General features: G+C 43.9%; 1 protein-coding gene across 18 annotated transcripts in view; it reads left to right on the top strand.

The window, feature by feature from the left end:
* The first annotated feature begins 4500 nt into the window (after positions 1–4500).
* LOC129834604 (pleckstrin homology domain-containing family A member 7-like) overlaps positions 4501–26756 on the top strand; it is a 160830-nt gene continuing 138574 nt past the window's right edge. For 12 of the 18 annotated variants that reach the window (XM_055899746.1, XM_055899755.1, XM_055899754.1 and 9 more), the window contains exon 1: positions 17168–17919. In XM_055899746.1, the coding sequence (XP_055755721.1) occupies positions 17183–17919 (737 nt within the window). In that variant the 5' untranslated portion in view covers positions 17168–17182. Of the gene's footprint in view, positions 4656–4761; positions 4839–4951; positions 5010–17167; positions 17920–25179; positions 25608–26756 lie in introns of those variants that run through there. The other 6 variants (XM_055899764.1, XM_055899763.1, XM_055899762.1 and 3 more) reach the window with 3 other exon arrangements.

Below are 26756 nucleotides of genomic sequence, written 5' to 3'. Positions count from 1 at the left end.
GCAGTACCTCGTGGATTGGGAGGGGTACGGTCCGGAGGAGAGGTGCTGGGTACCGGTGGAGGACATCTTGGATCCATCACTGCTGAGTGATTTCCACCGCGTCCATCCGGATTGCCCTCCGGGTCGTCCTCGAGGCCGGTGTCGGCGCGCTGCAGGAGCAGTCACGACTTCCACCGAAGGTGGCTCCTCTCCCTGTTCGGGCGGCGCTCTGCGGTCGTCGTCACCGGTCTACTAGCTGCCACTAATTCCTTTTCCCTTTTCTGTTGGTTTTGTCTTGATTGTTTTCACCTGTACCTTATTTGTTGTTTATCCAGGGCTATTTAAGCCTTCAGGGCCCGCCTGCTTTTGTGCGGGCTTATTTCCTTTCTGTCAGTGGATGTTTGTGTTTTGTTCCTATATGGATTGTTTGCTGTCCTGTTTTTGTGGTCATTGTGCATGTTGTTTTGGCTTGACCCAGCTTGGAATAAATACGTCTCGTTTGAAAACTTTGCTCTCTGAGCCTGACTCCACACCCACCACTCCTAGCTATCGTGACAGCGGAGAAAAATAATTGTCACTGATCTTACCGTGTGCGTCGTGGGGTGAGCTTCCTGTTTGAAGCTCACCCCACAATTAAGTGATGTGATTCTGATCATGTGATTTCTCTGTAAGCTTGCACATTTTGGGGAATATTCAGAGGTGAAAACTTACCGTGGGAATTAACTGGAATTAATATTAATACCATTTAAATGTAGATTGTTTTTTGCATTGGATATATTACCAAATCATATGGATACATAAACCTTTTACCTTATCATAAGTAGACATAATTGTAAATTATTAAATCCTTCCAATAGAAATAAAATATTTTTTTTTAGTTATCAATCAAACTTTAATTAAATGATTTCACTGAACAACAAAAGAAAGGGAATATTGAATGATCCCCAATGATCCATCGCATCTCCCAAAAACGTTTTCAACATACATCTAAAATTATAGTCTTGAAACTAAAGCTTTGGTTGTCTTCCTCTCAGGCTTCCATGTCTTCTCCCTGGACCTCCTTAATGTCTACCTCAATCAGACTCTGAGGCCTCATCTTCACTGTCACTTTCCAACCTTGTTGAGGATAGCTCATTGTCAGGCTGAAAAAGCCTCAAATTTGCCCGGAAGGCCACCAATTTTTCAACCTTTGTATTGGTCAGCCTGTTGCGTTCTTTAGTGTGTGTGTTCCCAAACAAGGACCAGTTGTGCTCCGAGGCGGCTGATGTTGGTGGGATTTGGAGGATGAGGGAGGCAACAGGGGAAAGAGACTCAGATCCACAAAGTCCCTTCCACCAGGTGGCTGATGAGATATGTTGGCACGTCTGCCATATTGCATCTCCATCCCAAAGCCCTTGCTTGGAAGTGTACTTCGCCAGACTGACAAGAAACTTGCCCTCACCCAGGCCAAGGTGGCGAGACACGGTAGTGATGACACCATAGACCTTGTTGATCTCTGCACCAGACAGGATGCTCTTGCCAGCATACTTGGGGTCCAACATGTACGCTGCAGCGTGTATGGGCTTCAGGCAGAAGTCTTTACGCTTTTTGATGCATTTCAGAACTGCAGTTTCCTCTGCTTGGATCAACAGTGAAGTGAGCAGGGCAGTACGGATTTCTTCTCTTACATCTGCAAGCAGAGTCTGAACATCAAACAGGATGGCACTGTCTCCCTCAATCCGTGCAATGGCTACTGCTATAGGTTTCAGGAGTTTCAGGCTGCTTACCACTCTCTCCCAAAATACATCATCCAGGAGGATCCTCTTGATGGGGCTGTCCATTTCAGCAGACTATGATATGGCCATTTCTTGGAGAGACTCCTTCCCCTCCAAGAGATTGTCAAACATGACAATACCACCCCAATGGGTGTTGCTGGGCAGCTTCAATGTGGTACTCTTATTCTTCTCACTTTGCTTGGTGAGTAGATTGCTGCTATAACTTGATGACCCTTCACATACCTAACCATTTCCTTGGCTCTCTTGTAGAATGTATCCATTGTTTTCAGTGCCATGATGTCCTTGAGGAGCAGATTCAATGCATGAGCAGCACAGCCAATGGGTGTGATGTGATTGCATTGTCTGTCACCAGTGCAATTACCTTCTGTGGTCCAAGGTCATTGATGACTGTCTTCAGCTCATCTGCAATGTAGAGACTGGTGTGTCTGTGCTCTTGTAGAATACTGGTTGAGGAGTGGAGATGATGTAGTTAATTATTCCTTGCCCACGAACATTCAACCACCCATCAGAGATGATTGCAATACAGTCTGCTTTCCCTATGATTTGCTTGACCTTCACTTGAACTATGTTGAACTCTGCATCCAGAAAATTAGTAGATAAAGCATGTATGGTTGGAGGGGTGTATGCTGGGTGAAGAACATTCAGAAATCTCTTCCAATACACATTGCCTGTGAGCATCAGAGGTGAACCAGATGCATACACAGCTCGAGCAAGACATTCATCAGCATTTCTCTGACTACGTTCCTCCATTGAGTCAATAAAACGTCTGATTCCACCAGGAGGACCATGAGCTGTTGCTATCGATAAGGTGTCTGATTCATCATTTTTACCTCGAATAGAGGTAGAAAGACTTTTGTCAGAGGTTGCTTGTTGTGAGCGCTGAGGGAACTTTATGCACTTGGCCAGATGATTCTGCATCTTTGTTGCATTCTTCACATATGATTTGGCACAGTATTTGCAAATGTACACAGCTTTTCCTTCTACATTAGCTGCAGTGAAATGTCTCCACACATCAGATAGTGCCAGTGGCATTTTCCTGTAAAGATTAGAACGAAATTAGTAAAAAAAATACAATTCCATGTACAGATAAATAGTTAAGGAGTTAGATTAAACAACTCCTTTGTAAGATAAATGTTTTAAAATGAAACATGCATGGAAACAGATGAATTAACACTTCCGTTAGCAGGCTCAAGCAAGCTAAAACCCACATGGTAGCAAAAACTAACTAGCAGAAATTGTTAACAAGTTAGAAATGATTTAAACACACTTTGCTGTAGGCTACTATTAGTTAACTGGTGCTGCCACCACCATGCTTCACCGTAGCGATGGTGCCAGGTTTCCTCCAGACGTGAAGCTTGGCATTCAGGCAAAAGTTCAATCTTGGTTTCATCAGACCAAAGAATCTTGTGTTTCATGGTCTTTAGGTGCCTCTTGGCAAACTCCAAGTAGGCTGTCATGTGCCTTTTACTGAGGAGTGGCTTCCGTCTGGCCACTCTCCCATAAAGGCCTGATTGGTGGAGTGCTGCAAAGATGGTTGTCCTTCTGGAAGGTTCTCCCACCTCCACAGGGTGGCCAGGTCTAGGAAGAGTCTTGGTTGTTCCAAACTTCTTCCATTTAAGAATGATGGAGGCCATTGTGTACTTGGGGACCTTCAATGCTGCAGACATTTTTTGGTACCCTTCCTCAGATCTGTGCCTCGACACAATCCTGTCTCAGAGCTCTACGGACAATTCCTTTTGACCTCATGGCTTGGTTTTTGCTCTGACATGCACTGTCAACTGTGGGACCTTATATAGACAGGTGTGTTGCTTTCCAAATCATGTCCAATCAATTGCATTTTGCACCGGTGGATTCCAATCAAGTTGTAGAAACATCTCAAGGATTGTCAATGGAAACAGGATGCACCTGAGCTCAATTTCGAGTATCATAGCAAATGGTATGAACACTTATGTAAATAAGATATTTATGTTTTTAATTCTTAATAAATGAGTTTTTGCTTTGTCCTTATGGAATATTGTGTGTAGATTTATGAGGGGAAAAAATAATTTCATTATTTTAGAATAAGGCTGCAACGTAACAAATTGTGGAAAAAATCTATTGGTGTGAATACTGTATGGGAGATTAGGGGCCAGGGCTTCCCTCACCATCAACAAAACAATAAATAATGGAATGTCGCATCCCTCCAATAGAGATCCAAACACATCTATGCCAAGGCGCATTGAAGCCGTTCTGGCTGCTCGTGGTGGCCCAACGCCCTATTAAGACACTATATGTTGGTGTGGTCTTTATTTTGCCAGCTACCTGCTACCTTCCACAGGTCATAGGTTTAAAGGCTATCTTAGATTCATCAGGAAATGCTATATAATTTGTAGTTTAGGCTACTGTAGCTGACGTCATTATTGCAGGAAAATCGTTCAGCTGAGTTTTGGAATTTACGTGTGATGGACTATTGTTTAGGAATGTTAATCTTCTCAAATAACAGGGCGTTAATGCTGAAATCTTTTCAACGCATTCCGTATGTGTAATTACTGTAGCTGCACCCTTGTGATGCATAATAATACTGCGCTTGATTGAACTGAATTGGAGAACCATGTTTTACGCACCGCATTTGATTCAACCACAGCCAATCACGCACGCTTTGGTATGTCTACCCCCCTTTTCGTCGGCTAAAAGTAGAACAAAGACGCGCTGGCTTTAGGACTTTTTTATAAGTTTGGTCTTCCCCTTTAAAAGTCTACAGCCCTAGCGGTGATCAGTGGTCTGAAAACTCTGCGGAGGGGAGAAGAGAATGAAATAGCTTGAACAAGAAGCCGGGATCATGGCGGCACCGCTCGGGCGGGACACTCTACCTGACCACTGGTCCTATGGAGTTTATCGAGATGGCAGGGTCTTCTTCATCAAGTGAGCATGCACTGTGATGTTTTAACTTAAAGTTTTACTGATGAAACGGGTTAATTGCGCAGTTATTCACGTTATCCTCGTCCAGTAACAGGTGTCTTTCTTTCAGTGATAAAACTCACAGCACTACTTGGCTCCATCCTCATACGAGTGAACCTGTCAACTCTGGACACATGATACGATCAGGTACGCGCAGGAATTAATAATACGATATTTCATGACTGCTGTGCACATCGTGCTTTAGCCTACCGCTTCTAGATATGTATAGATTCATGCAGCCCATTGTATTTATGTTTTAGATTTACCACTGGGATGGGAAGAAGGATTCTCGGACGAGGGGGCCAGCTACTTCATTAAGTGAGTGCAGCTTTATGTTGTTAATGTATGGGATGTGCGTGACTCCAATAACGTCAGATTCGAGCTCAAATAACTCATAGCTGTAGGAGTATTGTTGTGTCAGATGCACGCTTGAAGGCATGCAGTCTTCTAAATCTATCAATTGCAGCGGGTTGAGCAATGATGACGTTGCAATGCAAACCATTACTTTCCTTCTCACGGTTACACATAAAAATACCCCAGGTGTTCATGGATACAATGTTGCACTAGGACACAACGCACTGGTTTGTTGATTTGGTTGATCATTTCTGAATGTCAGAGTAGCCTATTGCTCCTGACTAGCCCCTTATGAGACCACTATTAAGCTACAGGCTGAACGATAACAAATGCTGTATAGCATAGCATAGCCTACTACTTCATGCAAATGTTTACACAAGAATTTCTGCTATGTTAGTCTATTCAGGCTTTATATGATACAGTATCTTGTAATGTCATTGCCAACAGTGGCGGTCAGAGCCGTTTAAGACTTTTTTTTCATGAGCATGGCCTTATTTTATTACAGCAAATTGGATGACTATCAATCATATTCCATTCACCCAGTTCAATGTAACAGCAATAGGTTTAGGCTACTACATGATACTCACATTTTCCCTATACCCATCATGAGGTTGCTACAATGTACCTATGAAGGAAAGTTTACAACATAGGTGCACGCACACAGGTCAAGAGACAAATTAGAGGTTACAGACAGTGACATTCAATACAGCCTTGCACACTCTTGCCTGCTGGTATAGGGTGTAATCATTAGTCCAACAGTTGCAAACTAGAGTTTCTATTGGACAAATTCAGGTATGTTTATCCCTGTTTTGTTCAGTTTGCTTCCGTTTAAGATTTTTTTTTCAACAGAATAGGGGGAATGAATACACACACCCCTAACCATGCGTAAACACAGTTCACTTACATAGCAGCCACATTGTAATCATTCTAGCATCTATGCGCTCTCCTCTCACCTCTTCCCTTTGCTTCTGGACTTCAATGCACAGCACATCAAGCCAAACCGCTACACACAGCAACATCGTTGTCACATATTAGCTAAAGTAACGTCATAGTCAGCATAGCTAATAGAACTAACACGTTAGTAAACCCACTACAATAATACAGTAACGTTACAGTGTACAGTCAGTAAGCAGTTACACCGGTGGGCCCCGCTGGAATTAAATTAGTAAAACCAAAAGCTTACCTTGACTTGGAAGAGTTCCATGTGTTGGAAAGTCATAGCCAGATAGCTAACATAGCATCCCTCTGTTTGAGCAGGGTGTTCCAGTAGGCTAAACTAGCTAGCTGTATTTGCTAGCTAAGTAACTTTAAGTGAAACTGAAAGTGAAAAAATATTAAAATGACAATCTCTCTCTATTTCTCTCTTGCTTCTCTTTCATTTTGGAATAAGTTATTTTCTTCAAAACTGTTCAACTACTGTCTTTCTCTCTCTTTGAGTCAACTACTCACAACATTTTAGGCACTGCAGTACTAGCTTGCCTATGCTTTCAGTACTAGATTAATTATCTGATCCTTTGATTGGGTGGACAACATATCAGATCATGCTGCAAGAGCTCTGATAGGTTGGAGGACGTCCTTCGGGAAGTTGTCATAATTACTGTGTAAGTCAATGGAAGGGGGTGAGAACCATGAGCCTCCTAGGTTTTATATTGAACTCAATGTACCCAGAGGATGTACCCATGATTATATTTAGTATAACTTTTTAAATGTTTTACCATTTTTATTTTTATGAAATTCACTGAGGAGGATGGTCCTCCCCTTTTTCCTCTGAGGAGCCTCCACTGATTGCCAACCACTAATTGTATTTTTCAGGACCATTTTATTATGATTTATTAAGTAATTTATCTATAGTTTTGTAAAATCATAGACTGCTGTCTTTACACTTTTAGGCTAACTTATGCATCAGTAGCCTATGCTTACTTTAGGTTTCAAACAGAAATTACCCAGGCCTATTATAAACCAGCACCTTGAAATGCATTTCCTGTTATTTTGACAGAACTCCCCAAAGGTGAGATGAATGAAAATATGATTGTGTTTGACCAACGTAACCTAATCCTATATTGTTTGGAGTAAGGTCATGTTTGCTTATCTTCAGGATCTGTAGCTAGATAATATCCTACTTTTCATTTACTTTCTTTCTATTTAGAGCATCTGTGTTTGAGGAAGAGAGAGGACTGAACACACACATGATGCTGCTTTACGACACACACACACACACACACACACACACACACACACACACACACACACACACACACACACACACACACACACACACACACACACACACACACACACACACACACACACACACACACTCAGATGTGATGTAATTTCCCATCTATCCCACGGATACGCCTGCATGGAGTGTTTGAACATGTATGGTTCAGTTTTGTATCACAATTTGATTAAAGACATCACAATAGGTTGACAGGCTATATTGATGCTCTATGTTGAAGTTTCATGCCAATTAACTCTTGCTTTCTGCCCACATCATTTAGAAAATAAAGGGCAATGCCAAGCAGGACTGAAAGATCTATTGAAATTCAGCTCACACCCTCCAATACGCAAGACCTCTACTCTCTCCATTAGCTGTGTGTGTTTGTGTGTGTGGCTGGGGAAGGGGCAGGAGAGGGGCTTGTGTGTCTGTGACCATATGGTGACAGAGATGTATAGCATGATTACAGTCTTGAGGCAGCAAGAACAGGATCCCCAAAGTCACACTTTCTCCATCCAGAAAAGGATTATGGCTCCCAAAAACCAATCCACCATATCTACCAGAGCATTCTGTCAGTCTTTGCCTTTCTCTTGGCTACTACCAGGCTGTGCTATATTTGTAAAAGTAACATTAAACCGTTCACTCTCTCTACAGTATTTTATTTGTTTACCCAGACACTCAGTAGAGAGCCATTTGCATTATCTAGCTGGGTATTTCCTTCTGCAGTGTTTCACATCATGTTTGTTGATGGGAATCAACTCTGTAGGCTCTGGCTGCCAGTGTGTAGCAGATGGGTCCCTGGAAAAGGGAGAAAACACAGAGCAGATAACAGACCACTCTGAAAACCAACTGATTAATCAAGTTAACAGTGACAACTGACCAGTCTACTTTGCCTAGCCACGTGCTTATACATCTGCATTGCTTGCTGTTTGGGGTTTTAGGCTGGGTTTCTGTATAGCACTTTGTGACATCTGCTGATGTAAAAATACATCTGATTGATACTGTAAAGCAAGTGTAGACATAGAGAATGCATGAGCAGTGGTCCCTCATTGTGAACCAATGGAAGGAGGACCCCTAGCAACTCATTCAGAGTTATTAAACCCAGAGGCGCAACATCGCGGGACTTCCGGGAACACTTGTGAAACAGACCAAACAGACCAGGCCGGGGTTTGAGAAGTGAAAAATTCTTCCTTAGTTGTTCATTTTCTCAAAATCTAGCAGCACAACCTAGATTCGAGCCAATGTCATCAGTAGTTAGACAAATTGACACATTTTCTTTTTCGTCAAAAACAACTTTATATCGAAGGAGTGGCTTTGATTTGACCGCCTGCACATGCAGAGTTTGGCGCAAAACGACTGTTAGACCCGATGACGTTTTTCTACGCATGAGCTTAGCTAGCCAATTTCTATTGGAGAAGCAGTTTTAGCCTTCATACTGTACTGTCTTTGAATCAGTGTTTTCCATTAGCACCGGCTGTCAGCTTATTAGCCGGTTACAGACTCATTTTCAGCCGGCTACATTTTCCACTTCATTTTAACTAGGCTACTTTTCATTTAACAGTTTCAATTCGCTAGTCTGTCAAGCCCTCTCCCGCTAGAATGAACAATATGCATCTTCTAGCGATCTATTGATAGGATAGGTGCCTGTCAGTCAGAAAGCAAGCAATAATGGGGAAACGTAGCAGAGAGGAAGAGGCGAAGGGAGAGGTTTCACTGTCACCAAAATCTGTCCAAAACAAGCCCAATGCATGTCTGTGGGCTTATTTTGGACCTAAGCTTGTCGCCTGTCTTCCCACCTTTGGGACAACTACTACCATTGTTAGGGTGGAGACATGAGCATCTCCTCATATACAGATCTCCGGTTGCGGTCAAATTTCTTACAGAGAGAATAGAGCATGATGCTTGTGAATTTGCAAATATTCAGACCCCTTTCCCTTTTCCACATTTTGTTACATTATAGCCTTATTATAAAATTGATACAATTATTTATTTCCTTCATCAATCTACACACAATACCCCATAAAGACAAATCAAGAACAGGTTTTTAGGAATGTTTGCAAATGTATAAAAACTAAAAAACAGATACCTTATTTACATGAGTATTCAGACCCTTAGCTATGAGACTCAACATTTAGCTCAGGTGCATCCTGTTTCCATTGATCATGCTTGAGATGTTTCTACAACTTGATTGGAGTCCACCTGTGGCAAATTTGATTGGACTTGATTTGGAAAGGCACACACCTGTCTATATAACGTCCCACAGTTGACAGTGCATGTCAGAGCAAAAACCAAGCCATGAGGTCGAAGGAATTGTCCGTAGAGCTCCGAGACAGGATTGTGTCGAGGCACAGATCTGGGGAAGGGTTTGAAAAATTGTCTGCAGCATTGAAGGTCCCCAAGAACACATTGGCCTCCATCATTCTTAAATGGAAGAAGTTTGGAACCACCTAGACTCTTCCTAGAAATGACCAAACTGAGCAATCGGGGGAGAAGGGCCTTGGTCAGGAATGTGACCAAGAACCCGATGGTCACTCTGACAGAGTTCCAGAGTTCCCCTTTGGTGATGGGAGAACCTTCCAGAAGGACAACCATCTTCTCAGCACTCCACCAATCAGGCCTTTATGGTAGAGCAACCAGACGGAAGCCACTCCTCAGTAAAAGGCAAATGACAGCCCGCTTGGAGTTTACCAAAAGGCACCTTAAGGACTCTGACCACGATGAAACCAAGATTGAACTTCACATCTGGAGGAAACCTGGCACCATCCCTATGGTGAAGCATGGTGGTAATAGTATCATGCTGTGGGTATGTTTTTCAGCGGCATGGACTGGGAGACATGTCAGGATCAAGGCAAAGATGAACAGAGCAAAGTACAGAGAGCTCCTTGATGAAATCCTTCTCCTGAGCGTTCAGGACCACAGACTGGGACGAAGGTTCACCTTCCAACAGGACAATGACCTGAAACACACAGCCAAGACAATGCAAGAGTGGCTTCGGAAAACAAATCTCTGAGTGTCCTTGAGTGGGCCAGCCAGAGCCCGGACTTGAACCCAATCAAACATCTCTGGAAAGACCTGAAAATAGCTGTACAGCGACGCTCCCCATCCAACTTGACAGATCTTGAGAAGATCTGCATAATGAGAGAAACTCTCCAAATACCGGTGTGCCATGCTTACCCCTGTGTGTACGTTGCGTGAGTCTAGCCATTAGTGATGATGTTAATGAAAACAGTCTTCTGGTAGATGGAAAGGCTTTCCCAAAAAACATTAAATGTTAAATACAAAGTAGCATATTCTTACCTGGCAGAATGATATCATAATTATTTTTATCGATCCGATGGGTATTTGTTTTGCAAACTCATCACGTTTGCTACAAAAACATCTAAACAACAACCTCTTGCTAGATGCACACTTTAATTAAAGGGTAATTACACCCCAAAATATGAATGTCTCAGTTTTTTCCCAGACCTCAAAAGTGGTCTCCTGATGTGGTTTAAACATTGTTGTGGATTTCGAACTCCAATTAATTAATTTTAATAAAAAAAGTGTGATTTTGAGAGCGAAAATCTAAAACTGTGAAAAACCTGGACAAACAACCATTTAATTTATTTACTCTTTTTGTTTTAATAAAATATACATTTTGAAGAACATTATTATGGCATATATTGCAGTAAAGCTGTAAATAAGACTTCAATCTCAAGAGACAGATTAAATGTTTAAAAGGTTTAATGTTCTCTTACTTAGAAAATAGTCCTGATCATCTAGGCCTAGCCCTAGACTGTCACGTCTGCACCCGCTCCACCTCTCTGGCGCTCGAGGCCGCCAAGCTGCTCATCATTACGCACATCTGTCACCATTGTTACGCGCCCCAGCGCTTCATCGGACTCACCTGGACTGCATCATTTCATTGATTGCCTCCGCTATATCTGTCACTTCCTCAGTTTCATCCCCGTGTCTGCATTGATGTTTTTTTGTTTCTCTTGTCCAGACGCTGTTTTTGCTTTGTTTCATGTCTATTTATTCTTAAATCCTCACCTTGTACTTGCCTCCCGTCTCCCAGCGTTTGTCGTCTCAAGACCGTTACAAAGACCTAGACAATATCCAAAACAAATAACAATACACTGAAATCATACGTTTTCAGTCATTTCAATTGTAAAGTCATGTCTTTCTACACAATACCACAAATCATTTTTACAATCTGGGAGGTAAATTCAATAAAGTATTCAATCGTTTTCCTGTGTATTTCAAATGGAATCAGGCCACAAAAATAGAGCTCTTTCGGCAAAAAATGTTGAGCGTCTGGCTGGCTACTTTTTCTATTTGTCTGGCTACTCTATGTACTTTTGGAAAACACTGGCAACTCTGTCCACAGTCATGCCCCTTTTAGTTTGCCTCACTTGCCCCAGTCAGAGAGCCTGCCATAAAGTGCTTTCTACTGCTATGGTTGTATTATTGTTTGTGTGAATAGTTTGTTGAATGTAGGAAATGATTGGGAGCAAACAAAGTCTGTTCCAAGCGGCACACAGCACAAACATGAGCCTCAGTATAACACGATTGTGTTAATATTGTTAATATCTCCTGACTCAAAGCAGTTGTAATAACTCATTGATTACTAATGAAAGTGTTCTGTGGTTGCAGACAGATGCTTTCTAGTGCTTAGCAACACTGGTGTGGATGGGTGGATGCCCATTCAAGTCTGCTGTGTTCCTCAGTAGTCTCAGACAGACTCAGTCTGGTGGGACTGTGGGAGTATAACTCATTCAGCACAGCACACACCAACCTGTATGTAAGGCACTGATATCCATGTCCTCCCACCTGCCAACTAAACAGCCCAGTGCAAGATAGATTCAGATTGTCTGTGCCGCTGTCTTCCTCCCTATGTTGCATTGGAAATGTGTTGCTCTGAGATGGAGGACTCGTACCACAGACAATTCAACGCACCTTATGTAAACACTATAGAAACAACTGAGACAGGAAGCTGGCATTCAGACATGTGAGTTTTTAAAAGGGCAAAGAAAATGATTGTAGAAATGTGTTATAGCTGACACTTTGATTGTGTGCTGCATGAAGGGAGTCATTGTGCCCGTCTCTCTGGCCTCTGAGAAAAGAGAACAACAGGCCAACCCGGAGATGTATGATGGCCCAAATGTCCGCCTGGCTGTAAAATCAATTGGTTATTTGTTGCTGAAATGACTTGATGAAAGCAAGGATCCTGTTTTGGTCTTCTTCTCTGGCTCTAGCTGGACATTGTGTCTTTGTCATTGTGCTGTTTTAACATTGGTGGGTTAGGTAACAGCAGATTTCTGAGAACCAAACAGACGACAGGGACAGGCCAAGTCACGACTGTCCTACAACCCTCTTCTCACATTAGAATTCCCATAAAGTATGGCTGTGGTTTCAACACAATTCAAACTTGACACTCTTCCCAAGTTCAGAACGGAAAAAGTGTTCTCTTTGTTCCACTCTACTGCTACTTTACCTAAAGTTTATCAAATCAGTTAGTTACTGCAATGTAGTTGCATGTAATTACACCAGGTCCGGAACTGTAGATTCCAAGTAACTACATGTGCAACCAAGGACTTTTTAAATTTCTTTAACCATTTAATATGAACATGTGTTCATGTCTAGGAAGAGCCAATGAGAGATGTTGAGTTTGTCCTTGTGATGTGCTTGGCCTCTTTATTATCCCTCATTGGGGAATCATTCATTTCTGCTGATGTGGCTTCTGTTATTTTCACCTAATGGTGGGCTCTTCAATACTTCACAGTGGACCGGCCACATCAGAGCTTAATTTGATTTACTGCCATCTTGGAAGGCGCCAGGTTTTTCTACATTTGTCCCATGTGTCTTTAAGGTAATTATGGGTGAGTCGTGTAATGCATAGCCCACCTGCCTGCCCGGTCACCCAGCACTCAGCTAATTAAGCACCATGAGTGGAGGCATGGGCTGGTTAATTCATCAAACCTCCAGTCTCTCAGAAATATGACAGTCAACTGTGAAGTAGAGCTTTATATGACTGATAGCCCCTGTCGAAAAGCGAAACTCTTTTCAAACCACAGTCATATTTACTCCATGACTGACATAGATGTGGTTGAGGTCTCATCCAAACAGTAGCACTTTAGGTTGAAGTCTCCCATAATCATTGGATGAAGCTGTCTGTATAGGTTTTTGGGGTCCCCCCCCCTTCCCTCCTCCCCCTGCTGTCCAGGGAGCATGCTGTGACAGGCTGAGCGGAATCCAAGTCCACATGGCGCTGCCGTGACAACGGTCTGCTGGTTGTGTAGCGGGTTGCTGGTGGAAACCAGCGGAGCTAGAGTACAAAGAAGGGATTGTTGAGACAGGCAGCGCGGTCGTAGTAAAACTCACATTAATTTACATGTAGGCCAGTGGCGGAATGGAGGTCTGCCTAGTGCTCTCTAACATGGTGGGTTAGTTAGATAACCTCTCCTGTCTCAGAGTGGACCAGGGCTCTTTGGCTGTTACTTTAATCTGGCACTATATTCCTGACTTGCATTTCTTTAGAATTCTTTCTACTCAGACTGAGAGGTATTTATTTTTGATAAAATCTACTCTGAAGATATGAATGTTCTTTCACTTGGTTTTAAGTAGCTACACTAGAGCCTGTGAAGTGGTTTTCCCAGTTTCCCCCCCAGAAAACATATAGCTGGAGCAGTCAATGCTTTGGGAAAAGTGCAACTCTATAGCTCCCCCAGGGGAGAAATGATCCAATTGAGGTACAATGGTGTCCTGTTGGGACAATGTTGCTATTGTTGTTTGGGGTTTGCAAACCTGTGGGACTGACAGGGGGAAGTGTACGATATCCATATAGACCCACACAGACTCCATAAACACACACAGACTCCCTCTCTTCTATATCCTTCCATTTTTGTTCTTAATAAGAAATGATGGTTCCATCAATCTTTTATTTATCTCAGATCTCTGTGTTTATTTGCCACCTCCCTCCAGTCTTCTAATTGGTATTGTCTGTTCTGCGGTATAACGGCACTCTGGGAAGAATGAGTTAATTAGCCGTGAAGTGAAGCAAAACACTTTAAATGGAGATTAAAGGCAGCTCAGTTTCCCTACATCTCTAGGCTCCACTAATTTAAGCATTCTCTTTCTGCATACAACAAATCCACGCTTCACTGGTGCAGAGATCCAAGTCGCCAAGTGAAGGAAGGCTACAAACTAACGTCACAATGCTTTAGTTGACCTTTGGCCTCAGCATACCAAGATCCCCTTGTTCTGAAGGAACATGTGTTTGAATGGTAATGATCATCTCCGTCAATGCAGATGACAAACCTAGTCAGCAAACCTAGTCAAGTTTAGCAAATTCAATAGTTTTTGACGGTTACACCAGTACCTGTATTCAACTCTTGAGTGCTTTTGAAACTGCCAAAAATATCTTTGATATTCAATGCTGACTTTCAAACTGCCACAGAGAGTGGAAGAACTTTAGCCGTCCTTTGTACTTCTCTTTTCACTGGGGCTGCTTGACCCTAGTGGATCGGTTTTTAAAATAGTTGTTTTTTGACAGAATTCCTTTTAAAGTGTATCCCCAACTGTTCCTTTCATCCTGTTGACACAGGAAGAAAAATAGTCATTGAGTCTTTCTGGAAGGTAATTCTAAGGAAACACACTTCTATTTTATTCTTACAGCAACGTGTTGACGGCTGTCATTTCTGTCTTTGTTATGACTCAGTGTTGGCAGGTCTGGTGTGCTTTCCTAGAAAGCCTATATTCACCACAGACACTGAATGCACTTTCATTACGTTAATCATTATGGCCTCATCATAACAGTTCAATTGACCACCCAGAACTAAGCCCTGATTCCCTCAGGTGGATGTACTGTAGGTAAGATGGTCTGGACAGTATTGAATTTGTCCATTAATGTCATGTTTGCTCCAAGGACTAGGGAATTAGATGGGAATTGATTGAAATTCAGATATTTCTGTGTCAAGTGGCAGAGGGAGAGATGACGGGGGAGTGATAAGAAGCATGCCACTGAATACCAATCAGACAGACCTCCCTGTATCAGCCCCAGCCGCAGCCAAGCTACTCTCAATGCAGTAGGCTGGAGGTGGGTTTAACTGCTGTTATCCCATTGAAACTAATAGAAAGTTGAAAACTCCATTCAAAGAGCTGTTCATCTTCTCTCAGAAAGATTGACCACAGAGTAAACATCCTCTTTCTGTGAAGGTATTTTTTTCCAGGTTTAATGAAGCAGTGTGCCCCCCTGGTTTCCTGCTGAGAAGTGGAATTCCACAGTTCCCACTGCTCAACCATGTGTCTGTTTCATTCAGCCCAGGGCGTCTATGAGAGGTCAGACTGCAGGGTGGCTTAAAGCTGTCTTTTCTATTTGTTTCCAAGTACACAAACATCTCTGTACACATTGGCTATGATGGCTACAAAGAATCCTCACCCCCTGTCTCTCACACTTCAGCATGTTGGTGAGATGTGCTGTCTGTCTGATCCAGTGTGTAAATAACAGTCCTTGTCCTACTCCTCTCTCAGCTGTTTGTTAAGACCATGCTGTGACCTTCACCTGACATTAGTATTTCTGAGAGGGTTTTGTCTCCTCTCTTTGTCTAGCCCCCCTCAGTGTGTATGTCAAGCTCTCCAAACACTCTGGAATCGCTCCTTGCCATGCTGAAGGCTGTAATCAGTGAATGACTGGGCTCTTCTGCATTGTGTGTCAACCTCCATTCACCTGCATGCACTCACCACCATGGTATCAGCAGCACCAACAGGCAGTCACTTTTCCATCCCCAAATACATACTTGGATTTGTTAGGTGATACAGTATTTAATCACTCAGCTAAATCATAATCAAAACAAATACGTCTCTTACGTAGCTGGTCAACTTTCACGTAATGCTGTTGAAAACTCAGAAGCACTTTGACAGTCCGTGTGTGGGCTGAACTGACAGCTCTAGCATTGTGTGTGTGATGTGCCGAGAGGAGAGGCAGGATAGTCATGCCCTCCTGTGTTCTGGCCCTCTCTCCCTGGCTCTCTCCCTCCCTGATGTTTGGAGAATGGGGGTGTAGTGATTATTCTGAATTTTTGGAGGCAGTAGGCAGAGGCCGTGACAATAATTTTTAATGATTTCCTGTTTTGACAGAAGCTGTTTGCAGTGGGGCTGCAGCAGTGGTACAGGGGCTATAGTGCTCTCCTCTCTGAGAATACTTTACCTGCTGCAGAATGAATCATTTAATCTGTGGTAGAGGAAACAATGTGTTAGCTTAACACTGCCCCTGAGCACGTAGTCTGTCTGGAGTTATGCCAGGATCCATTCTAAAAGAAATGACATATCAAATAGGGGGTGCTTATATTAGTCCTGTTTCACTGCATGTACAAGTCGAGCAATTAGGGTTAAGTGTCTTGTTTCAAGGGCAGATTATTAACAGGTTAAAGTTAATACTAGTACATAATAGATAGGTTTTATAAAGCGCTTTTAAAAGAGCCATAGATGTTTTGTTTACTTATACTGTAAGGCTGTTTTGTCATTAGTCACAAATACACTGGTGTCATGTCTAAATGTCCATCCAGGTCTCCAGTTTCCACATTCATCTTGTCCTAACCTGTGTAATGGTTTGAACAGCCACTCAAGGCCAAGGTGTTAGGAACACAGCTGTCATGTCAACGTCATGTTCGTGGTGACAGATTAGGGTGATGGCAGTTTAAGAACATAGACAGGGTTGGGGGTATAACACTGCACTGAATGAAAGGGAGCAGGACAAAGAGTGGATTGAGAGGCTGATACAGTGGGTGGCTATGTACTGCAGAGCTGGGAAACAGGCATTCCATCACTCACCAAAAGGACTTTTGATATATTTAATTGTGGAGCCTGCAATGAATACATTAACAGTTGTCAGGGCAGAGATGAGACAATCTTCTTCCTGTGATGAGCTACATTATAGAGGATGGGCCAGTCATGGTCCAGATGGTCAGAGACAGAGCAGGGTGGCCAGCAGCAGGGCAGCAGAGGAGAGGCTAGTGGGGCCAGGATGGGAACCTGCTGCAGCTGCATACCTCTTGGTCAGGAGGCTAAATGCCTGGCTGAACATGAACTGGTACTGCTGGAACTGGAGGCTGCCGGACAAGACAGGGAGGAGACCATAGAAGAAGAAAAAGACAGGGAGGTGAACATAGAAGAAGAAAAAGACAGGGAGGTGAACATAGAAGAAGAAAAAGATAGGGAGGTGAACATAGAAGAAGAAAAAGATAGGGAGGTGAACATAGAAGAAGAAAAAGATAGGGAGGTGAACATAGAAGAAGAAAAAGATAGGGAGGTGAACATAGAAGAAGAAAAAGATAGGGAGGTGAACATAGAAGAAGACAGGGAGGTGACCATAGAAGAAGAAAAAGATAGGGAGGTGAACATAGAAGAAGAAAAAGATAGGGAGGTGAACATAGAAGAAGAAAAATACAGGGAGGAGACCATAGAAAAAGACAGGGAGGTGACCATAGAAGAAGAAAAAGACAGGGAGGTGACCATAGAAGAAGAAAAAGACAGGGAGGTGAACATAGAACAAGAAAAAGATAGGGAGGAGACCATAGAAGAAGAAAAAGATAGGGAGGAGACCATAGAAGAAGAAAAAGACAGGGAGGTCAACATGGAAGAAGACCGGGAGGAAACTATAGAAGAAGAAGGTGCAAGGTAATGCCTCAGAAGATTGGGTTGGTAAAATATATTATGATAGATAACACCTTGAACATGTATACACTTTTATTGTAGGCTGAAAGATAAAGCATTGACATACACTGCATATACAACACATTAAGAACACCTGTTCATTCCATGACAGACTGACCAGGTGCATCCAGGTGAGAGTCCATGCCCCGTCGAATTGAGGCTGTTCTGAGGGCAAAAAGGGAATTCAATATTAGGAAGGTGTTCCTAATGTTTGGAATACTTATTGTATTTGCATGTGCAGTATCTCTTGGGAAGGAAGTTGGCTGAGGGAAAAACAGCTGAGGTGGATAATAGTTTGTGAGTTGTGGAATGCTTGTGGTTGGTCTCTTGTCATTTGTCTCTCTCTTCATGAGGGAGGATCCTGTGCACCTCAAGAGTTGTTTCCAATGCCCCTCTGGAGGGAAAACACTGGGTCTGTTCCTACTGATTTAAATTCACATGACAGCAGCTCCTCGGCTGCCTGCCTGCCCGCATGCCTGCCTGCCTCCCCGCCCGCCTGCCTGCCTGCCGCATTCTGTCAGAAAGACACTGGGAGTGGAGACACTGCAGAAATATGCTGCAGTTTTCCCTCATTTCTCAGACAGGAAAAGTTTTGATTGGCACAGAGGGAGGAATGAGCAAATGCTTATTAACAAGAGAAAGTCAGTGTAAGAGAACGATGATTATGAAGCTGACCTGCAGTATTAAGCAATATAGTGTTGTCATTGAGCCCCCATGCAGAATTCCCAGTGTTTGGTTTGGAAGTGTGGGATTGACTGGAATCTCTTGATGGGCTTCCAAGCTCCTCTGTTTTGTAAATGGAAATTCTGGCGCTGAGATTTTCACTCTCCCAACCGAGCTCCGTGGAACACTGAACATCCCTTCTGCATGCTTCATGGATTTAAGTTTCATTTGCAAAATGTTCCGACGTTTGTGTGTTGTATTGTCTCTGTTCTGTGGTGTCTATTATTTTCCTTTTGTGTCTGTTCTTGTCCTTTTAATGGCTTGATTTGATAACTGTGAAAGACTTGGGCAGCAATTTCCATGAATTTGTCTTAGTTGTTAAATCCTAGACATTTGTCACACTATGGAAATAATTATTCTATATTGTATTTATTACTGGTTAAGGTTGGATTCCTCAAATTCTCTGTCAAGTGTAGGAGTGTGTTTCTCAGTTTGTAGTGTAAATCAACGTGTCTGATGCTATAGACCTTCTGTATGTGTGTCATCACACTGGGGACGTCGTCCAACCTGAAAATATCCCTCAAATGATCCTCCAGCTAGAGCCCCTAATGCCTGGGCCTTTGCCTCTGACAGGGCTTGAGAAGTTCAGTCCTAGCTGGTTTTTGGATCTCACAGGGTACAGCTCGCCTCCAGTAAACGTGAAATCATAGAGTTTATAAGATCATGGTCTGTACCAGTTAGTGACTGTGGATTTTGTGATTGAATATTGCTGTTCACATTAACAGATTATTGAGTGTGAAAACCTCAATTGGAAAGCTCTATCTGCTGTATGCCACTGAAAGCAGATCTGGAGCAATTTCATTTACTGCAGCAGTTATTGAACACATCGACCACATGGGAGTGTGAGGACTCAGCGCGATGCAATTTAATTTGGTCCATTGTGCAAAGATGCAAAACAAATTGTTTATTCATGATGGAGTGGATTCTCCCCCCATCCACTGTAAAGTGGGTTGGCTGTGCTTTGTGCAAGCTGCATTAAGTCTACTGTATATTATCCTCTTGTTTATCCTCTATCTTGAGTAGAGAGAAATAGGCAAGTTGTTTTAAAAAGTATTCTGTGGTTTCTACAGCTATTATTGTTAGTTTTACAGATGCCATATGAGTTTGTGACAGGAGTGTCCATACAGTAATCCTGTGGCTGTTGTGAGAAGTGTAGAGGGAGATTAATGCCACTGAGTAGAGATGGTAGACACGGTAGACACACATGGCTGACTAAAGTAACACATTGGCGGCCGTCCCGTCCCAGGCTGTTGTGGCACATCAAACAGTAATGGCTCTATTGATTTCTACTATTTATGTGTCTAATTATGGCTGGGCAGTGGTTAGTTGTCTTTAGCTGCCCGACTGTGGCCCCCAGTTATAACTCTGTGGCTCCTTAATTCACTGAGGCATGAGTGATCAGAGGACAAATAGCCTAGGGCTTTGGGTATGGCAGTGCCTCAGGACATTAAAGACTGGTGAAATATCTGTAGAGGGAGAGAAAAGTCATCTCTGTCTGAATGAATCATCCTCTGGTCACTGGAGTGTGTGTATGCCTGTGTGTGTCTGTGGTGTGTGTGTGTGCGTTCGTTCGTGGGTTCATGCATGTGTAATGTGGAACACGGTCAGATAGGTTGAACTATGGTTGTTCTCAGATCAACCACTAGGTATTGCTGTTGAATCTTCTTCAACCACTCTTGACTTTCACCTCACCTCTCACACCACATCTCAACTGAGGTCAGTCGTCCCTGGCAACCAGCCTTCACAAATGAACTGTCATTTACATAGATCAGTATTAGAACATGTTCATTTCATAACGTATTTCTGTTCACTGCTCTTTTCTCACATTTTATCAAGGTGATATCTCTAGTCAGCCATTCCATACTCAAAAGTAAATGGGTAATTTTTGGGTAATGTTCGTTCCCTCACTGAACATGCCCCAGGACAACGTCATGGCCTAATTAAATAGCTATTCAATTAAGAGGTTGTATCTAGCCTCATCCTTACAATGTCCTGTCTCTGCTCCTTTCTCTCTGTAATGGTGTCATAACTCGTGGGCTAACAGGACAGATGGCACCAGTCACCCAATAGAGGGTCTTTAATTTCAACATCAATGTGTAATTGGGTTTGATATGGGCATTGATTGGAGATGCTGGGGCCTTGTTACTGTGGAAAGGCTTATTGACAGATTTTAACAGCAGTCAACAGTGATCTGTCTCTTACCCAGATTACAGGGGATACTGGTTCAACCCTAAGAGGTCTGTCCTATTTAACCAGTGTGCCCTAAGAGGTCTGTCCTATTTAACCAGTGTGCCCTAAGAGCTTCACCAAACCTTCTAGCCTCATCTAGTCGTATATGTCTGTCTGTCTGTCTCGCCCCTGTCTTGAAGAAGAGACGGGCCCCAGACTGGAAGATTACGGTTGCATCCGGAGAGCAAGGTTATCACTTACTGCTGATTTGACGAGACACTGTCTGTCTGTAAAGACGACTGCATGGCTGCTGTAACCTGAGAGACTAATGCTCTTTAGAGCCGAGACGAACAGACTGCTTTACCTGGTGGGCTAGACGGTACCCTTCCTCTTTCCTCATCCTTTTTCTCTCCACTGAGTGGTGGGAAATTCTCTGTCTCTTTATCGTCTCTCTATAGTTGTGTCCCAGAGAGGAGGCGCGGCATAGGTGCTGACGGAGTTGCCCAGGGTGACAGTGGGGGCAGATCAGCGAGTGGCTGAAACAGCACAAATACCCCTGTCTGATGCTGCACTCTGCTTTCTCCCCAGTCACCCTCTCACCTAGCCCTCTGCCTCCACACTCAACGCAGGTACAGGGGAACTCACTGGGAAGGAACAGAGCTCTGTGTGTGTTACATCCTGATCTGTGATGATTGTTTTCTCCATTGGTGGACTCTGAGGACAGAACCCTCCCAGGACAGTCCAGGATATTTTTGGCCTAGTTGGAGTGTGAGGTGCTGGGAGTCCAGATTCATCCAGGCACATTCCTGAGACAAGCAGCCCAACCCTGTCTCTGTCTGTGGGACTGCAGGCAGCTCACTGCAGACACTGCAGGCTCGCTGGTCACACCCTGGGAAGGAAGGAGTGCTGAAAGGATAGTAAAGGACAGAGGAAAACAGAGTTTCCTCCAGAGTTAGGGAAGGAAAGGGAAGGGGGATACCTAGTCAGTTGGTTACAATACTGCTCTTCACATTCTGAACTAATGCAATGCTGTGACTTACTGAGGATTGTGGAGGGAAAGACTAGCCAACCGACTACAGACCAACAGGAGGAATTCATAGCTTGTGGCTGGTGTGAAAGGCAAAGGTAAGATATTATTTATAGCTATGTGAAAGAGGAACCTTTGCAACCTTATACTGTATGAAAGGCTCTGTATTCATGTAGGATTAGCTCAGCCTGTGCATATACCTAATTTAGACTCACTAACAGCAGCGAGGTTCAATAAACTATGTGATGTTGTGGTTCTATATCTTACTCAGAGTTAATTAATGACCTATGTACTACGTGGCCTATCAAAGCCGGCCAGTAGTAGTCATATATTGGGTGTCATATTTGTGGATGTGGCCATGGTTTTGTTGATGGTGTTTTCCTGTTTGTAATGCTGTGGTTTTGTCCCCAGACATTGGTATCACTATCAATACCCATACATGGTGCTTGTTCCTGTTTGATATTATCCCAACATTGCTCTCAAGATGCTGAGTAGAATATTTGATATGGACACACATGGAAATAAATAATAGATAGCGTTCATTGATTTGTGGCTTACTTGATGCAAGGTTTCATTTTCCCAGTACCCAGATTTAGGGTTTCACCATTCACTTTGTTTTGTACCTTGCTCTGGTGTGACAACCCCACACTGTTGAATTGATTTGAAGCTCATCTTCCAGGAGGCTAGCCTGGTATCAGAGAGTATCAGGGTGGAAAGTCTTCAACAGAAGTGGGTGAAGAAGTGTGTCTGTCTACCAGGAAGTGTGAGCTATCAGCACTCCCTGGATAAGGAATGTGTGATAATATGTGTGTAGGAGGTTGAAGAAGCCATTTAAGGAAGCCAGGGTGATTATGCTAAGTAGAAGCAGAGGGGAACGGTGGACAGGGGGCTGAAGTAGATGCTCTATTCTCTCTTGAGGCACTCACTATGAAATGCCCTTCAAAACCCCTGCATTTCATTGCAGGTTCACCCTCGGTTCCTACAAAATTATGAGAGGATGAGGAGGTCTGATGATGAATGCCCACCAGCTTCAGCTCAGATAAAAGTGCATAAGTAATATGTGGCGGAAGAGAGACAGGCAGTGTACATCATTTGTCTCCTGGGTGGCTTTGATAGCTTCACTAACTCCTAGTTGTTTAGATCTGACATTGAGAGAGCATGAAGCACATCAATAGACTAGTGATGGGCAAAAAAATCCATACAGTTACATATCACAATATTATTTGACTTCCAAGTATCGATGGAAAAAAAAGAAAAACTCCTGTATTTTTCGCCCTATAACTTGTTCTCCGTCTTATTTTTAAATAGTGAGCCAACATGTTTTCAGCACTTTTATTTCCCTGTCTGATCAAAACTAATTTTGTCTCTCTACAGTGACGTACACCAAGTGGCCAGTATATTCGGTACACCCATCTACTACCGGGTCCGACCCCCCCCCCCCCCTTTGCCTCCAGAACAGCCTGCATTCTTCGGGGCATAGAACCATTGGTATGAAGGGACCTAACGTGTGCCAGAAAAACATTCCCCACACCATTACATCACCGCCACCAGACTGTACTGTTGACACCAGGCAGGATGAGGCCATGGACTGGTGCTGCTTACGCCGATTCCTGACTCAGCCATCAGCATGACGCAGCAGGAACCGGGATTCGTCTGACAAGGAAATGTTTTTCCACTTCTTAATTGTCCAGTGTTGGTGATCTCGTGCCCACTCGCGACGCTTCTTCTTGTTTCTATCTGATAGGAGTGGAACCCAATGTGGTCGTCTGCTGAATTAATAGCCTGTCTGTGACAAGGACCAACGAGTTGTGCGTTCCTAAGTTTAGGTCAGTCATTTTGCCCATTCTGAAGTTCAATCGAACAGTAACTGTGAATGCCTCGATGCCTGTCTGCCTGCTTTATATAGCAAGCCACGTGACTCACTGTCTGTAGGAGGGAACCATTTTCATGAACGAGGTGGTGTACCTAATCAACTGGCCACGGAGTGTATAGTGAGCAATATGTTTGGAACATCAAATCGCAATAAAATCGCAGTATCGAATCACAATACATATACAATCGTGAAAATCGCAATACATATTGCATCGTCACCTAAGTATCATGATAATATCGTATCGTGAGGTCCCTGGCAATTCCATTTTAGTCTCTGGTTTTTGTGTATTTGTGCTTCCTGGGAAGCAGAGCAGGGTCAGGCTAATGCTGCATTTAGATGGTACGAGGTAGACGGCAAACCGGATATCATTGTTTTCAATGAGAGCATGACTGTAAATGCCGTTAGCCTCTACGGTAGACGGGACTTGCTGCCAGAGTTCAAATATTTCAACTTTTGCCGTCTGCGTTGTTTTCTACAGGATGTTAATTTTCACTGTTTACTGAAATCACCATAGCAATTCATACCCTCATGCTGGCTTGCTTTTGCTGTCACCGCCTTTCTTGCTTTCTTGTCCCGCTATGCCGAATGCGGTATTATGCATTATTCCAAATGACATAATTGGTGCGGTTAGACTGGAGAATCTGCCATACTGGTGTAAAATCTACAATGCTAAAAAGGCCCTTGTTTGGAATGTGAGTACAAGTGACTCATGGGAGGTAGATGCTACGAGACTGGGGTACAGAGTCTGTCTGTGTGGATGGATGAGCAGGGCAGCAGTGGATGAGGCTGGGGGGATGAGGGCAGTGCTACAGTAGATGTGGAACAGACCAGGGGTCAGGGATGAGAAGGGGGCTGAGGTAGAAGGGATGAATGAGGGATAAGGATGGTGCTGGGGAAATGAGTTCTCCTCTGGAGGATCTTTTTTCCTGCTGCCGGAGTCATCCTTAACCTGTGCCCCCCCCCCCCCCCCCCTCCCTCCCTTCATTAGCTGATAGGAGCCATTTTCAGCAGGGCTAGTAATCAGTCTCTTAGGCTGCTGGCGCATTGCCAATGCTTCGCTGCTATTTCTCAGGGCACGGACGCTCTCTCTTTCCCTCTCGCTCTCTCTCTCGCTCTCCCTCCCTCACTTTTCCCATTTCCACATCTTTCCCTACTCCCTCCATGTTACTACTCTCCATTCCTCTCTCTCTCTTTTTCTCTTCTCTCTCTTTTATTCCTAATATTCCCCCGTCTCTCCCCCTTTGGCTCTCCCCTCCCTTCCCCTGCACATGCTGCCAGTGTGACAGGGGTGCATGCATGAGTGCAGGAGAATGGAGCAGAGAGCGGGGGGCATCCAGCCCAACACAGGAAAGGAAAGGGCTTTGACGTCACTGCTCCACTGTGGAATGCACATAGGAGAGGAGAGGAGAGGGAGGGGAGCTCTGGCAATCCCAGGCTGCTACTACTACTGCTCCATGGCCGAGGCTCCACTCTGGTCTCCCTCTGGTCCTCCTTAGTCCTGCTGTGTTGCTGCCCTGGGGTGGACTGGGCCCCTCGGCCCTCCCATCCCACCCCAGAGCTGTGGCTGTTTTGGGGAGGGTCTCATGTCAGATGTGGGCGTGCTGCAGTAGCCCCACCCCCTGTGTCTCCGTCTGAGTGGGACAGCCCAGGAGAAGAAGCGGGAAGCAGTGTTTAAATGCGTTCCTGAGACAACGTCAACAGTCGGCAGCATCACAGCTGAGTGGAGTACAACACAGAGCAGAGAGCTGTCCTGTCCTGTCCTGCAGCTAACATGTGGAGGGAGCCGGGATACTCCTCCTTTTCCTCACACACCCCTCAACCCAGGGCCAGGAACCCCTTCTACCATGGGACTCATAGCAGGTCTGTATGGCTGATGTCCCCTCCTGGAGGACTCCTATAGCAGAACTAGCACAGATGTACCGTAGCCTTCTTTATGGCTACCTGGATATGCTCAGTTTGATGTGCTAGAGGTTGCTAACAGCTGCTGCAGACTCACTGCTTTGCCTACCGTAAAGCGTCTGGGTATGCTCCCTGGCAGGGAAGTTTTGACTTGTTTATCATGTGTTAGTGCGGAGCAGACATCTGGCTATTGCCTACCTACGATGTCTCAGGCTGAATCTAAATGATCAGAAAGCAACACTGTGGACTGGTGTACAGAGGAAACCTGCATTTAACCAAGCCTTTTAGCTCTGCAATGCTGTCTCTTGCCCCAAGGAAAACGGATAGAAAGGGAAGCGAAATAACCATTATGGTGCTTTAGTGCATGTTGTCATTAATATTGACTACTGTGTTGTTGAACTGTTTCACGTTCACTTGTTTCTGTGTGGTCAGTATAGTTGTGTGTGTTGAGGCAGGTTGAGGACACAGATGGTTGTTTTAAAGCTCAGTCATGTTGTCCAGAGACACTGACTAGCCTACTCCTTGTTATTGTGGTCAGGCAGACAGTAACACCCCTGTTTGGAATGTGTTGTTTGTGTGGGGTCACTCCTCACACCGCTCTCAGGACCCAGCTAGACAATTTATACATCTGTCCCATATCTCAGTTGCTCAATTCAGTGATGATGGGCTATTTATTTCACTATTTGTTGAAATGGTTTTCTCCATACTTCATTGATTGAGGAAGTAATACTGTTTTCTCTACCTCCCTGGTGTGAACATACTTAAACACAGATTGAATCGTTGAGGTTTACATTCATATTTATATCAATTAAGTATTGCTAGTGTTTAGCTCATGGCATGATTGTACTCTGTCATTACCGTTCCCTTTCATAGGAGTCTATGACTTCCTGCTTGTTATCATTCTATCAGAGTCTCAGTGTCAAGCACAGCAGTAAGGTTGTTTGATCTATTTATCATTCCTCCCTGCTGAGCTCTCAGCCACAAAGTGCCCCTGATCATAAGAAGTGTGTGACAGCTTCAGACCACATATTGTGACCCATTGGATGCAGGGGACTGGGAGTGGAAGTCAGACCAAACTAGCCCAAACCAGTTCATCCCAGCTTGGCTCGG

Source organism: Salvelinus fontinalis, chromosome 35 (genome assembly GCF_029448725.1).
Source record: "Salvelinus fontinalis isolate EN_2023a chromosome 35, ASM2944872v1, whole genome shotgun sequence".
In the NCBI taxonomy this organism is placed as follows: Eukaryota; Metazoa; Chordata; class Actinopteri; order Salmoniformes; family Salmonidae; genus Salvelinus; species Salvelinus fontinalis.
Note: the sequence above shows the minus strand (reverse complement) of the source record. Positions and strands in the feature narration are given on the sequence as shown.